Genomic DNA, 13,429 nt, shown 5'->3' with positions numbered 1-13,429 from the left:
AAGCACACAAAACCCTAGGGCTTTGGGAAACTTAGAGAGAGAGAAATCTCTGCAGCTATTGGTCAACAGCTTCATCCTGCCCTGACAACCTGGATTCCCTCTAATCCCCAGGCAAATTAAAAGACCAAATGTTATTTAGCAATTAATAAGGAAGCAGATGCTATTTGCTCCTGTTCCAAGGGGGCTGCTTCAATCCCTAAGAACAAAACAGTCATTTCTAATGCCAAGGGCAAAGGGCATTAGCAAGTGCCTAGAACAGTGCCTGGCACATAGTTAATATTCAATATGTTTATTGAATGCTTCTTGAATGGATGCTGATACTACTTCCCTTGGCACTCTGCCTTCTTCCCTCATACCGGAAACACACACACACGTTGAATCCAAGCCTGTTCACTGCAACTCCAGTTGTAACCTTGCAAAATTCATTAATTAACATGACAATTACTACTATGATATAGATTTCTGGAGAGCACGGATTTTTATTAAAGGATTTTGTTGTGACTAATATATCCTTAAGAGCCTAAAACAATGCCTGGCACTAGTAGCTTCTAAATGAATATTTGTTTAATGACGAATGAATTAAGGGCCTACTATGTGCCAGGCAGCTGTGGAGCTAGGCCTACTGCTGACGTCCCCTTCCCAATCACTTCTACCCGGGCGGCAGAGGCTGCCTTGAGTCCTCCTACCGCCAGGGGCCGCTGTACAAAGAGCGCGGCTTCCTTTCCATGCCACCTTCTATCCCCGCGGCGTCCCTTGACCCCGTGAAGTTACTGCCCCGAGTTAAGATGGCGGCGTCGATGGCAGCTGCAGCTCGGCGACTGCGGCGGGCCTTTCGAAGGTCGCCTCTGTGGGGTGGCCTCAGCCGTCGGCCGTTCTCATCCGAGCCCCCTCCAGCCTCGGCCACGGCCGTTCGGGACGCCTTCCTGAGCTTCTTTCGGGACCGCCACGGCCACCGACTGGTGCCGTCCGCCTCCGTGCGGCCCCGCGGCGACCCCAGTTTGCTTTTCGTCAATGCGGGCATGAACCAGGTGAGGGCTGAGCCACCCCGAGCGGGGGCGGAGTTTGTAATTTTTTTTCCGGGGAGAAAGGCGCTGCGGGATTGGGCAAAAGAAGCGAGGGGCGGAGCTCTTGGCTTTGGAGGAAAGGGCCGTTTGTTGTTAGGCTAAATCGTTGGGGGCACAAGTTAGGGCTTGGGGAGGGCCCGACCTCGGAGCTTGGGTTGGGATTTAGTTTTAGGTCCAAGAATGGAGAGTGTGGAGTTCTCTGGGGGCAGACTGGTGGGGGAAGTCTGGCTTCATTTATTCATGTTGTAAATAAAGGTAACTAATTCGTTAAATAAACGTTTGTTGAGCACATTTTATGTGCTAGACTGTATTCTCTAAGCTTTTGACTTTGAGCACCACTTACCCTCTCTAGATTTGTCTTCACCTGTAAAATGAGCAAGGAGGGGGGAATCGGTTAACCGTAGAGACTTTTTTTTTAAGTTTATTTTTATTTTGAGAGAGATAGAGCAAGTGGGGAGGGGCAGAGAGAGAGGGAGACAGAATCCCAAGCAGGCTTGGGGCGCCTGGGTGGCTCAGTCGGTTATGTGGACTTCGGCTCAGGTCATGATCTCGCAGCCCCGCGTCGGGCTCTGTGCTGACAGCTCAGAGCCTGGAGCCTGCTTCACATTCTGTGTCTCCCTCTCTCTCTGCCCCTTCCCTGCTCATGCTGTGTCTCTCTCTGTCTCAAAAATAAATAAACATTAAAAAAAAAATTAAAAAAAAAAAAAAAAAAAAGAATCCCAAGCAGGCTCCATGCTGTCAGTGCAGAGGCTGATGCAGGGCTTGAACTCACAAACCGTGAGATCATGACCTGAGCTAAAATCAAGAGTCAGAAGCTTAGCCGACTGAGCCACCCAAGCACCCCAAACGTAGAGGCTATTAAATGCTGAGTTTGTGAGGCATGCCCAGTGTCCTGTGGTCTTGGTTTTATACTGAAGTTATTGGGTGGATTTAAAGAAGCTGACATGAAGGATGAAGCCATTCAGTGCCCTGTTTCCCGCCACCAACATAGTCCTCCTTCTTTTACATTGCCTAATTTACTAGCAGAGTATCTCTGTTTCCTGACTTATTTACCTCTTGTCTGCCCCACACACATCAGAGATGGGTGCCTCCAGGCTTCCAGATTGCCCCTTAGCCAAGACCACACCGCACTCTCGGGGGCACAGTCAGCCTTCACTCTGAACACCCCACTCCCCACTTCTCCCGTCTACGGAGGGAGTGAGAACTGGGACCTTCGTGTGTTTCCAGTTCAAGCCAATCTTCCTGGGCACCGTGGATCCACGAAGCGAAATGGCAGGCTTCCGACGTGTGGCCAACAGCCAGAAATGTGTGAGGGCTGGAGGACGCCACAACGACCTGGAGGATGTGGGCCGAGATCTTTCCCATCACACCTTCTTTGAGATGCTTGGCAATTGGGCTTTTGGGGGTGAATATTTTAAGGTGAGTCTCCAGGAAGCCCTAGAGTTAGAAAAAAGGTCAGTGGTCAACCAAGAAGGGGCTCAAGAGGAGTCCTGTCTCTACTCCTAAGCCCTGCTTGGACAGGGCTCATACTACACAGGAAGGCAAAGTGCTAGATGAACAAGTATGATGAGACTGCGTCTCACTTCCCTAATTGGATTGTAAGCGTGAGGGCCAGGACTGTGCCTCCTGCCTAATGGCTGGTTGGTAATTGTTGAATGAATAAATGGTCAGACAGATACTAAAATGCAGGAGTTAGAAATCATCCCAGGTTAGGGTGGAAAGACAACTTCATGGAGAGAGTGGCACTTGAAGGAAAGGATCTAAAGGAGGGGTGAAGTTTTCTGGACAGGAAAAAAACTCAAGCAGAAATGGTCATGGTTTGTTCTGGAAACAAGGAGGGCAGTGGAATTTTGTGTTAAGCTGAGGGCTGAACTCATGTGGCTTGATTGGTGCTTCAGCGGGGCCCTCTTCTCACCATTCTCCTCCTCCCACCCCATGTGGGTTTCCCCTGCAGGAGGAGGCTTGCCGCATGGCCTGGGAACTGCTGACTCAGGTCTACGGGATCCCTAAAGACAGGCTCTGGGTCTCCTACTTCGGTGGTGACCCCAAGGCAGGGCTGGACCCAGACCTGGAGAGCAGGGACATCTGGCTCAGCTTAGGGTAAGTCTGCCTCTGCCCCTTGTGTCCACTTCCAGAGGGCAAGAGGACTGGCAAATGGAGAGAACCAGCATCAGTCATCAGAGTCTTAGCATCTGGTCCCAGAAACAGATTGGGGTCAGCCCTGTTTCTCCTCTTGCTGAGCTTGGTGGAGAGGCTCTCATGGCAGAGAGGGTTCTGGCTTCCAGGTTTGTCTGTCTCCCTACCACCCGCCTGGCTTTCTTGTCAGGGTGTGTGCCAGTCATGTGCTTTCCTTTGGACCACAAGAGAACTTCTGGGAAATGGGGAACACTGGCCCCTGTGGGCCCTGCACGGAGATCCACTATGACCTGGCTGGGAGAGGGGGAGCCCCCCAGCTGGTGGAGCTGTGGAATCTGGTCTTCATTCAACACAACAGGTAATGGGGTGCTGAAGCAGAAGGAAAATCCCTGGCCAGAAGTGGGCAAGGTGGCATTCAGGAGACTTTGATCCATTTCTTATAAAAAAAAAAAAAAACACCTAAATGGTGTTTACTGTGTGCCAGGTACATTTCTAAGCACTTTTCAGGTAATAACTGATTTAACCCTAGTCTTTGCTCGTGACACTTTCAACTAGTCACTGCTGTCCGCCGGCTTCTGTTCTCTCATCACTGGATGGCACAGAGCCTGGTGGTCTCTAAGATTTTCTCCCAGCCTTGACATGTCTCTTTCTCAGGGCAAAGCATTCTATCCCAGAAAGGGGATGTGTGGGTCCAGGCAAGGGCCCAAGCAGGGGTGAGGGTGGAGATCACCCTTTATGAGAAAGTACAGGACCCAAGGCCATCACTGTCTGCCTTTGTGGGAGAGGGGTGGATACCGCCTTCTGGTTCCTCCCACTGTCAGCCCCTCCTCGTTCCTCCGCTGCACTTGGGCATCTGCCTCACCCCAGTAATCCCATGTGGGGCCTCACCTTGCACACCTTCCCTGGCCAGAGAGGCAGATGGAAGCCTGCAGCCCCTGCCCCAGCGGCACGTGGACACGGGAATGGGCCTGGAAAGGCTGGTGGCCGTGCTGCAAGGCACACGCTCCACTTACGACACTGATCTCTTCTCCCCGCTGCTTGACGCCATTCAGCAGGTGAGCCGGCCTCTTCCCTTCCAGAAGCTGGCGCTTTGTTGAGAACTCCGAATACTCCTGCATGTGGAAACCTTGCCCAGCCAAGGATAGCAGGGTCAAACAAGAGGCTGGGATTTCTATTTATTACCTGATATTGCTCCCAAATCCTTGCTTCCTTCGCATCTTCAAAAAATAGGTGTTTAGTGCCTACTTTGTGTGTAGTCCTTTGTGCTTAGTAGAGGAGATTACGTTGTAGCCTAAGAGGTAAATAAGTAAGTGTATTAAAGAACAAGATGGCAGACTTGAACCAGATTGCAGATTGTGACCAGGCAGTAAACATGGATGATAGTAACTGTGGTGGGGGTAGGGGGGGACGGTGGAGAGGAATCTTAGATGAAGTGTTTGGGGAAGGCTCACCAAGGAGGTGATCTCTGAGCTGGAACCTGAAACAGGAGGAGCCAGCCACAAGAAGCTCATTCCAGGCCGAGGGGATGGCCGGTACCAAGGCCCTGAGGCAGGAAAGGAACCCAAAGGTGGCCTAGAGCTAGCCAGAGTAGAATCACCTGGGATGTAGCTGGAGAATGTGTGACTGCGCTTTTGTTGTGTAACAAAGCACCTAATACTTTGTAGTTTACAATAACAACCATTTATTTAGCATATGAGTCTGTGAGCTAGCCATGGTGGCTGGGCTCTGTTGGGTCAACCTTTTGGTCTTCTGTGAGTTCATTCATACACCTATAGGTAGCTGCTAGGCAGCTGTAGTTCGAGGACTGGCTGGCTGGCTGTTTGGGGCAACGGGGGTGACCAGGCTGTGTGTCTGTCAAGCAGCAGGCTAGCTTAGGGTTGTTCCCATCCCAAGGCAGCAAGGTTCCAAGAAGGAGAACAGAAGCACGCCAGGTCTCTTGAGGCTTAGGCTCAGGACAGTGTCCTTTCCACCTCATTCTGTTGGCCAAAGCAAGTCGCAAGGCTAGCCTAGGTTCAAGGGATAGAGAAATAGATTCTATCCTTGGATGGTAAGCAGCTGTGGTCTCGTTGTAACGTGGCAAGCACACTGAAGAGGGAAGGATTGTGGCCATTTTTGCAAACAATCTACCATAGAAAGGAAGGCAGAAGTCCAACCTTCTGGGCCCTTGAAGTCCAAAGTGGGGCTCTTATTATGCTAAGTGTAGTGAAAAGGGTTCTGCGTGGGGGAGGGGCATGATCTGATTGACACTTTTAAAGGCCCCTCTTGTTGCTGCGTGAAGGATGAGCTGGAGGGAGACCTAGGAGAAGCTAAGAAGCCAATTGGGAGGCTGTTTCGTAGTAAAGGGAGGAGACAGGAGGGCATGGTTGAGGCTGGTAGCTGTGGAAGTGGAGAAAAGTAATTGATTTGAAAAAATGATCTCACAAAGGCAGGACAGGAGCAAAAGTCCCCAGTGACAGACTGGATGAGGAAGGGAAATAAAAACCAAGGCTTGCTCTCTAGTTTTTGACTTGAGCAGTGTGGTGAATGGCAGGACTGTTAATTGAGAGGAGGAAGCTTAGGGAAGAGACAGGTTTAGAGCTGGATGAATCAGCCATCTGCTTTGGAGCACTTACACATAGGCGTAGCTTACACCTCCCTCCCTGCCCCCCATAAAGGCTGGAGAAGTGGGTGTGGGCAGTGGAGGCAGGCCGGTGCAAATCTCAGATCTGCTCCTGATGCGTTGTGTGGCCTCGTGCCACTTAGCTCCTCAGAGCCTCAGTTTCCTCTTTAAAGCGAGACTAGTAATACCTCCCAGAGCAGGATGTTTTGGATATTAGGCAACGCTTCGTTCAAGCACCCTCCCCGTTCTGATGGTAGAAATTCAGTAAATGATCACAGCTGCGATTGTTGTGAGTGCTGAATGTGGCCCTGGGAGGGCAGGGACTGACTCCCTTTTATGTTTGAAGCTTCTCCGACCAGGTCATTCCAGATGTGATCAGCTTTAGGGGTGAAGGCAGATGCTCTAGAGATGATGAAGGGCACCCCACCCGGACCACATCAGGCAGGACCAGCAGCCATGTCTCCTTGTCTCTCGCTCTCCAGGGTTGCGGGGTGCCCCCTTACTTGGGTCGGGTAGGAGCAGCAGACGAGGGGCGCACAGACATGGCATACCGCGTTGTGGCTGATCACATCCGCACACTCAGCGTCTGCATCGCCGACGGTGTCTGCCCCGGAATGTCGGGTGCCCCGTGAGTCTGGCAGGGGCTACACAGAGAGGCAGGGGCTGCGAGGGCAGGGGGTGGGGGGTGTTTCAGGGGAGAGGTGGGTCTGGAGGAGTAGGGGGAGGGAGAGGGCTCTGAGATGAGAGCACCCGCTCTGAACCTCGTCCTCCCCACTCTCCATACTGCTGACCAAGGGTTGCAGGCGGTTCTCATCTGGCTTCTGAACCCCTCTAGGTTGGTGCTTCGTCGGATCCTTCGTCGAGCTGTGCGGTTCTCTACAGAGGTGTTGCGGGCACCACCTGGCTTCCTAGGCAGCCTGGTGCCTGTAGTGGTGGAGACGCTGGTGAGGGCAGAACTTATTCTTCTGGGCTTCCCCGGGTGCTCAAGAAGCTTGCCACTGAGCCTAGACGGTGCCCTCAGCCTAGGCTCCCTACCCTAAATGGCCAGCCCCAGGTCTTGTCAGGCTGAGAAAGCTAAGACTGAATCCAAAAAGCAGGGAGCCCTCAGGAGGCCTCCCTGCCCTGGCTTCTGAGCCTCTGAGTTTGGGACCCCCTTCTGTCCGTATTCCCTGTTTGAGTCTGCCATCCATCAGCCGGAGCTGAGCTTCCAAGGCAGGTGTCCTCAGGGAGGTCCAGGGTGGGGAGGTTGCCTTTCACACCTTCTCAACCCTCTGCCTCCCCCAGGGAGATGCTTATCCAGAACTGCGGAAGCACTCAGCCCAGGTACTGGCTTTGGATGGGGAGGGAGGGGCCGACAAGAGAGGGGTGGAGAGCAGCTCTCCCTTCCAGAAGGCCCAGCTCCAGTCCCGCCCTGCCCCCTGTTCAGATAGTCAACCTGGTGTCAGAGGACGAGGCAGCCTTCCTGGCCTCCCTGCAGCGGGGTCGGCACATCATTGATCAGACCCTGAGGCGCCTGGGGCCTTCTGATTTGTTCCCTGGTGAGTGAGCGGCCTGGCCAAGGTGTGAGGGGCTCACTCAGGTGAACCAAGGCAGGAAGAGGACAGAGCTCTGAGGCAGGCGTGTGCCTAGCATGCAGACCCTCCTCCCCATGTCCCTCTCCCTGCACTGTCTCCGACACCCACATCTCTCTGTGGCGGGACACCACCCTCCTTCTCCCCACTTCCCCTCTGTCCAGCTGGCCCTGCCACCAGTCTCTGCTTTCCAAGGCCGGCTTCATCCCGAGAATGAGCTTCCCTTCTCCTCTGATGACAGATGACAAGGGAGTCTCCTGGGCTGCCCTCGGCTCTGGCCTTTGAGCCTAAAGCCTGACCCCTCTCCTGGACCTACCGGGTGTAGGGAGAGGACACTTGTGCTTGGTACCTGGTGGCTGTTGTGTGGTCGGAAAAGCCCTGGCCCTTATTTCTCCCTCACTTCTTCCCCTTCAGTCCATCCTGCCCTCCCCTCTGAACACCCTTTGTCTTCCTTCTTCAAAGCTGAAGTGGCCTGGTCCTTATCGCTGTCTGGGAACCTGGGGCTCCCCCTGGACCTGGTAGAGCTGATGCTGGAGGAGAAGGGGGTGCAGCTGGACTCTGCTGGGCTGGCGCGGCTGGCCCAGGAGGAGGCCCAGGTACACGCTGGGGCACCCCTGCCCAGGCTTCTGTTGGGACAGTCCCTTTCCCAGCCCTGAGTTCCTGGGGGAGGAGCTGCAGCTATTGAGGGAAACAGGAGACGGGGTCTGTCCCCTCACCTCAGGCCCCACCCACAGCCTGTAGAGGAGAACTCTAATACAGTGGACTGAACAGAACCAGGAATGGGGAGAGGCCAGCACAGCATCCTAGAGAGGGGAGCGGTGGCTGAGACCCTGCATGACAGGTGGTTCACCAGCCAGCCCAGGGTCTCTAGCAGCCAGCCAAGCCCCGAGGGCTTATTCCAGAGGGGCTGCAGAGTCCACACAGCTGTGTGGCAGGGGCAGGGCTCTGTGGAGGCTCAGGTCCCACTGCACTGTCCGTGTACCCCTTCCCTATGCATGCGCCCGTCCTGCAGCACCGGTCACGGCAGGCCGAGCCAGCTCAGGAGCGGGGACTGCAGCTGAATGTCCACGCACTGGGGGAGCTGCAGCGCCGAGGGGTGCCCCCAACTGACGACAGTCCCAAGTACAGCTACTCTCTTCGACCCAGCGGGGGTTATGGTGAGAGGCTGGACTGAGGCTGGTGGCCAACAAGCGTCCCTGGCGGTTTCTGGGAGGGACAGAGGGACATCTGTGAGGGTTGCTACCAGCCCTATACGTTTCATGGGGGGCGGGGGTGGGGGGGGTGGGGAGGGCGGCGAGGGGGTTATAGCCACCAGGGGTCGCTGTGGCCCCTGAAAGTGCCCCTCCACCAGCTACATGCCCATTGGCTTCAAGTAAGGTACAGACCAACGGCCCAGGGCCCACACCCCTGCCCAGCACTGATAACCATTCTTCTTCCTGGCAGAGTTTGGCACCTGCGAGGCGCAGGTGCTCCAGCTGTATACAGAGGACGGGACAGCTGTGGCCTCTGTGGGGAAAGGCCAGCGTTGTGGCCTTCTCTTGGACAAAACCAACTTCTACGCTGAACAGGGGGGTCAGGCTTCAGACCGAGGCTACCTGGTGCGGGTGGGGCAGGAGGTGAGCCCCCATACACAGACACACACACACACACACACACACACACACACACACAGACAAGTTAATTTCTGCAGAAGGCAGACCCGACCTGGGAAGGGAGCCAAGGGGAGGGAAAAGCTACAAGCAGTTGTATCAGTGCCTTGGCCCCTGCCCTTCCCCAGGATGTACTGTTCCCAGTGCCCCGGGCCCAGGTCTGTGGAGGCTTCATCCTGCACGAGGCTGTGGCCCCTGAGGGCCTGAAGGTTGGGGACCAGGTGCAGCTACATGTAGATGAGGTAAGGCCCCAAGCCCTGATATTTAGAATATCCTGCAGCCTCTTGACTCTCCCTACCCCCCAGGATTCTGGGTGACAAAAGTGTTTCAGGCCTGGCGTCTAGGCTGCATGGAGAAGCACACGGCCACCCACCTGTTGAACTGGGCACTCCGGCAGACCCTGGGCCCCGGCACGGAGCAGCAAGGTTCCCATCTCAACCCTGAGCGGCTGCGCTTTGATGTGGCCACCCAGGTGAGGAAGACAGAAAGGCTTAAAAAGAGGTAGTTTGGTGGCTTGGGGGGGGAGGAGGGCGGTGGGAGGGGGAGTTTGGCCAGTCCAAGGACCTAGGCTCCCTGTCACTCAGTCACTGTGAGGCCGTGAGGGACGTCTTCATCTCGGCATCCTGCACCAGCGAGGGGTCAGGTTAGATAGCCTCTGAAGCCTCCGGCCACCCAGCTTCCTTGTTCCCGCTGTCACCCAAGACATTCTTGCTCAAGCAGAGCTGCCCTCCCTTCTCTGTCACCCTTCCTTCCTCGCACATCTAGCTCTGTCCTTGCACCTGCGTCTACCCCATCCTGTGTTTCTCTTCCATTAGGCTGGCCCTTGTGGTGAGCTCCCTCGGTACAGAACAGCATTTTCTGTTACATCAATTTTTAGTGCCTGATGAGAGGCCTGCAATTCCCAACAGCTTTCTAAGGAAAAGAACTGTCTACTCCACAAAGGTTGATTGAGCGCCTGCTCGGTGCTAGCCACTGTCTGAGAACCTGAGGAGAATCAGTGAACACGGACTGCTTCTTACTGCTTTGGTTACAGGCACGCAGCTGACTGCCTGTCGGTCTATCCATTTCCCCCTACCCCACCAGGCTCCACTGACCCCAGAGCAGCTCCGGGCAGTGGAGGGCACGGTGCAGGCAGCCGTGGGGCAGGATGAGGCCGTGTACATGGAGGAGGTGGCCCTGGCACGCACCACCCACGTCCCTGGCCTGCGCTTTCTGGATGAGGTGAGTTGGGGAGGCCCCTTGGTGAGACTGCCTGCCCCTCACGGGCTGGTGAACAGACTGATCCCCTCTCCTCAGGTATACCCAGACCCTGTGCGGGTGGTGTCAGTGGGGGTGCCCGTGGCCGAGGCGCTGGACCTCGCCTCCCAGGCTGCGCTGCAGACCTCTGTGGAGCTGTGCTGTGGGACGTGAGTCACTCCTTTCGGCCTGCCCCAACCCGGGGTCCGAGATCCTCACCCTTCTTTGGTCTTTGGAGCCACCAGCCCCCGGGTTGGAGCTTAGGTTGCTCCTTTCCGTCCCACCATGCCCCTTGACTTCCTTCTCCCTCCCTCTGCCCACAGGCACCTGCTGCGCACAGGGGCTGTAGGGGACCTGGTCATCGTTGGGGAGCGCCAGCTCTCCAGGGGCACCACCCGCCTGCTGGCCGTCACCGGGGAGCAGGCCCAGCAGGTTGGCATGCCGGCAGGGTCCAGGAGGCCACCGGATTTGGACGGGGGGTGGTGGGGGGGGGGGGGTGGAGGGAGCACACACGGCCGAAACTCTCAGGCCGGGGGATGCCCAGCAGCAGAACCAGTGTTTGTACATGTGCGCTGCCAACAGCTGGCATCTGTTGTGATTATTTGGTGCCTCGACTGGGCCTGATTGTTCAGTATTTCTGTCTTGGCCCTGACTAGCAGTGGGTCGAGAGCCCCCCTGTCCTGGGGAGGTGACAGCAAGCCGAGCAGCCCTGAGCATCCCGTTCCCTCCTGGCAGGCCCGAGAGGTGGGCCAGGCTCTGGCCCAGGAGGTAGGAGCCGCGGCAGAACGGCTGAGTCGGGGCAGCCAGGATGTGGTGGAGGCTCAGCGACTATCCAAGGACATGGGACGACTCACTGATGTGAGGGTCACTGCTGCTGCGGAGCTGTTCCCCACTCTCTCCTGGCCCTCTTCCCCATGCCTCAGTCTCTCCCCCAATTCCTCTGGGACTCCTGCTGGCCTAGATATTTGTTATTTGTCTGCAGGGTGGGATGTGGTGGGTGTGATCTCTTCCCTTGCACTGCTGGCTCCTGGCTCTGAGACTGGGAGGGGCGCGGCTGATGTACTGTTTGTGGCCTTAGGCTGTGGACACTGCGGTGATGCCCCAGTGGCAGCGGCGGGAGCTGCAGGCCGCGCTGAAGGTGCTGCAGCGACGTGCCAACACTGCCATCCGGAAGCTAGAAACGGGGCAGGTGAGAGGAGGTTCGGCTGTACCCGTGGGGGCAGGTACCCGGCACACTTGGCGAGGGGCAGAGGCACTCCAGCATGCACACGGAGAAGCTTCGCGACCTGGCACGGCGCCTGACGCAGGGGGTGGGGTGCAGCTCCTCTCTCTCCTGCCAGCTGGGTGCCATCACCAGGCCATTTCCCCCACTTCTTTCTCTGCCAAACCGTGTCTGTCCTTCAACTCCCAAGTCTGGCTCAGACTCGCCCTCTAGGAAGCCGATTGACTTGATTACGCCTTTCATCCCCCAGTGCCACTTGACCGTGGATCTGCCTTCCTCCCGCCCCCTTTCGTCCATCTGTGCTCCAGCCTTAGTCCTTCACCTTCAGTGGCCTATTTGTAGGGGCCTGGAGCTGTGGTGAAAGGGACGAGGTGAGGGACGAGAGGAAGGACACAGGCCATTTGAGGCAGAGCCCCTGGCACCTCTCCTCCAAGCCAAAGACCTTTGCTGGCGGAGGGGATTTCTGGACGGGGGCTCGGTTCGGAAGTGGGGCCCGGCTGCCTTCCACCCTGATCCCCGTGCCGTCCTTCCTGCCCTGCAGGCTGCACAGAAAACCCGGGAGCTGCTGCGGCGGCATTCGGAGGGGCCCCTGATTGTGGACACAGTCTCCACTGAGTCCCTCTCCGTGAGTGTGGGGGCTGGGGGTGGCCCCACGGTCTGGGGAGGGGAAGGTCCTGGCTGGGAGGTAGCTGGGAGTCCAGAGAGCTGTGGGCTCACTGTCTGCCCTTCCCTGCCCAGGTGCTGGTGAAGGTGGTACGGCAGCTGTGTGAGCGGGCGCCTCGCACGTCTGTGCTACTGCTCAGCCCCCAGCCGCTGGGGCACGTGCTGTGTGCCTGTCAGGTGGCCCAGGTGAGGGAAGGAGGAGAGCAGCCCCACCCACCCATCCTGGTCCAGCTCTCCAGTTGCACACCTTTGACTCCTCCAAGGCTGGGTAGAGGTGATCTAGGAGGACACCCCAGGACGGGGACAGGGCCGTCTCCTCCCTAACCACAGCCCCCCACCAGAGAAGGCACCGTGGGGGTCCCTAATTATGACCATCCAGGCCACACATCCCTTGCAAACAAGTAGCAGACATTCAGTAACCTCCACACACTTTCCCAGCCGCGTGCTCTCCTGTCTCCCGACTAATCACTGTGATGCCACTCTCAAGGGGTAGATGGAGTGAGCGCTGGTGGGGAGGGCTGCTCTGCATCACTGCCCCTTCTCTCTTGGTTCCCAGGGTACCACACCAGCCTTCACAGCAGAGGCCTGGGCACTGGCGGTATGCAGCCACATGGGGGGCAAGGCCTGGGGCTCTCAAGTGGTGGCTCAGGGCACCGGAACGACGGCTGACCTGGAAACTGCCCTCAGGACAGCCCGAGCCTACGCCCTCAACCAGCTCTGAGCCGGGCTCGCCAGGGACTCACATAGCCTGGACAGACTGCCGACTGGACAGACTGCCGACGGGCCAGTGCCAGGAACCCTTGAAGGAGCCAGCAGAATCTCCCGGGAGGCTGAAGCAAAGGACTAAAGACTGGAGGCCAAGCAGCTGAGCCCTAGGGGGCTGCCTCGGGCCAGGCCCCGTGAGGACACAAGGAGTTGGGGTTCTGGAAGGCAGAAGTGGGCTCAGAGACACACCCCCACTGGATGAATGTGAAGCCATGGACTGTCTTGGCTGTGATTGCTCATCAACAAGTATTTCACTGCAGCCAGGAAGTTCCAGAAGTTCTTTTGCTTAAAAAAGAACAGCTTTCCCCTCCCAGCAACCTGGTATGAGTGCTCTATCACCCGGCTGATCCCTCACACTGGATCGAACAGTCACCCATCATCCAAATCAGAACCATCCTCATCGCCACGGGTGTTCAACAGGTTTTCCATGCCAGCCTGGGCACCCACAAAGGCCTCGCTGGCCACCAAGATCCAGAACTGTCTTATGAAAGTCATTACAGCAGGGCACACCCTCTCTGGTGTCA

General features: G+C 56.6%; 1 protein-coding gene across 3 annotated transcripts; it reads left to right on the top strand.

Annotated features, from left to right (window-relative positions):
* The first annotated feature begins 529 nt into the window (after nucleotides 1-529).
* On the top strand, nucleotides 530-13,419 carry AARS2 (alanyl-tRNA synthetase 2, mitochondrial). Of its 3 annotated transcripts, none has more exons than XM_060615639.3 (22): nucleotides 532-1,028; nucleotides 2,292-2,483; nucleotides 3,019-3,164; nucleotides 3,391-3,558; nucleotides 4,111-4,255; nucleotides 6,282-6,427; nucleotides 6,635-6,743; nucleotides 7,084-7,122; nucleotides 7,226-7,337; nucleotides 7,833-7,966; nucleotides 8,383-8,527; nucleotides 8,814-8,986; nucleotides 9,148-9,261; nucleotides 9,351-9,491; nucleotides 10,103-10,240; nucleotides 10,316-10,425; nucleotides 10,579-10,687; nucleotides 10,991-11,113; nucleotides 11,334-11,444; nucleotides 12,019-12,102; nucleotides 12,216-12,326; nucleotides 12,697-13,419. In XM_060615639.3, the coding sequence occupies exons 1-22, from the start codon at nucleotides 726-728 to the stop codon at nucleotides 12,859-12,861; spliced, it is 3,018 nt and encodes a 1,005-aa protein (XP_060471622.3). In that variant the 5' UTR covers nucleotides 532-725; the 3' UTR covers nucleotides 12,862-13,419. The 3 variants fall into 3 exon arrangements, with proteins under 3 accessions (XP_060471623.3, XP_060471622.3, XP_060471624.2); XM_060615641.2 differs by lacking the exon at nucleotides 532-1,028 and adding an exon at nucleotides 1,081-1,319; XM_060615640.3 differs by lacking the exons at nucleotides 8,814-8,986; nucleotides 9,148-9,261 and having other exon boundaries at nucleotides 530-1,028; nucleotides 9,325-9,491.
* The last annotated feature ends 10 nt before the right edge of the window (nucleotides 13,420-13,429 follow it).

The sequence above is a fragment of the Panthera onca genome, chromosome B2, assembly GCF_046562875.1.
Source record: "Panthera onca isolate mPanOnc1 chromosome B2, mPanOnc1 haplotype 2, whole genome shotgun sequence".
NCBI lineage: Eukaryota > Metazoa > Chordata > Mammalia > Carnivora > Felidae > Panthera > Panthera onca.
The sequence above is the reverse complement of the archived record's forward strand: the minus strand, read 5'-3'. Positions and strand labels throughout refer to the sequence as shown.

Bases quoted from the DNA above. Each gene is read 5' to 3' on its own strand.
- AARS2 (XM_060615639.3), top strand. From the start codon at position 726: ATGCCACCTTCTATCCCCGCGGCGTCCCTTGACCCCGTGAAGTTACTG. The intron at 7,967-8,382 runs GTACACGCTGGG...CCCGTCCTGCAG, and splicing joins TGGCCCAGGAGGAGGCCCAG to CACCGGTCACGGCAGGCCGA. The intron at 10,426-10,578 runs GTGAGTCACTCC...CTCTGCCCACAG, and splicing joins GTGGAGCTGTGCTGTGGGAC to GCACCTGCTGCGCACAGGGG.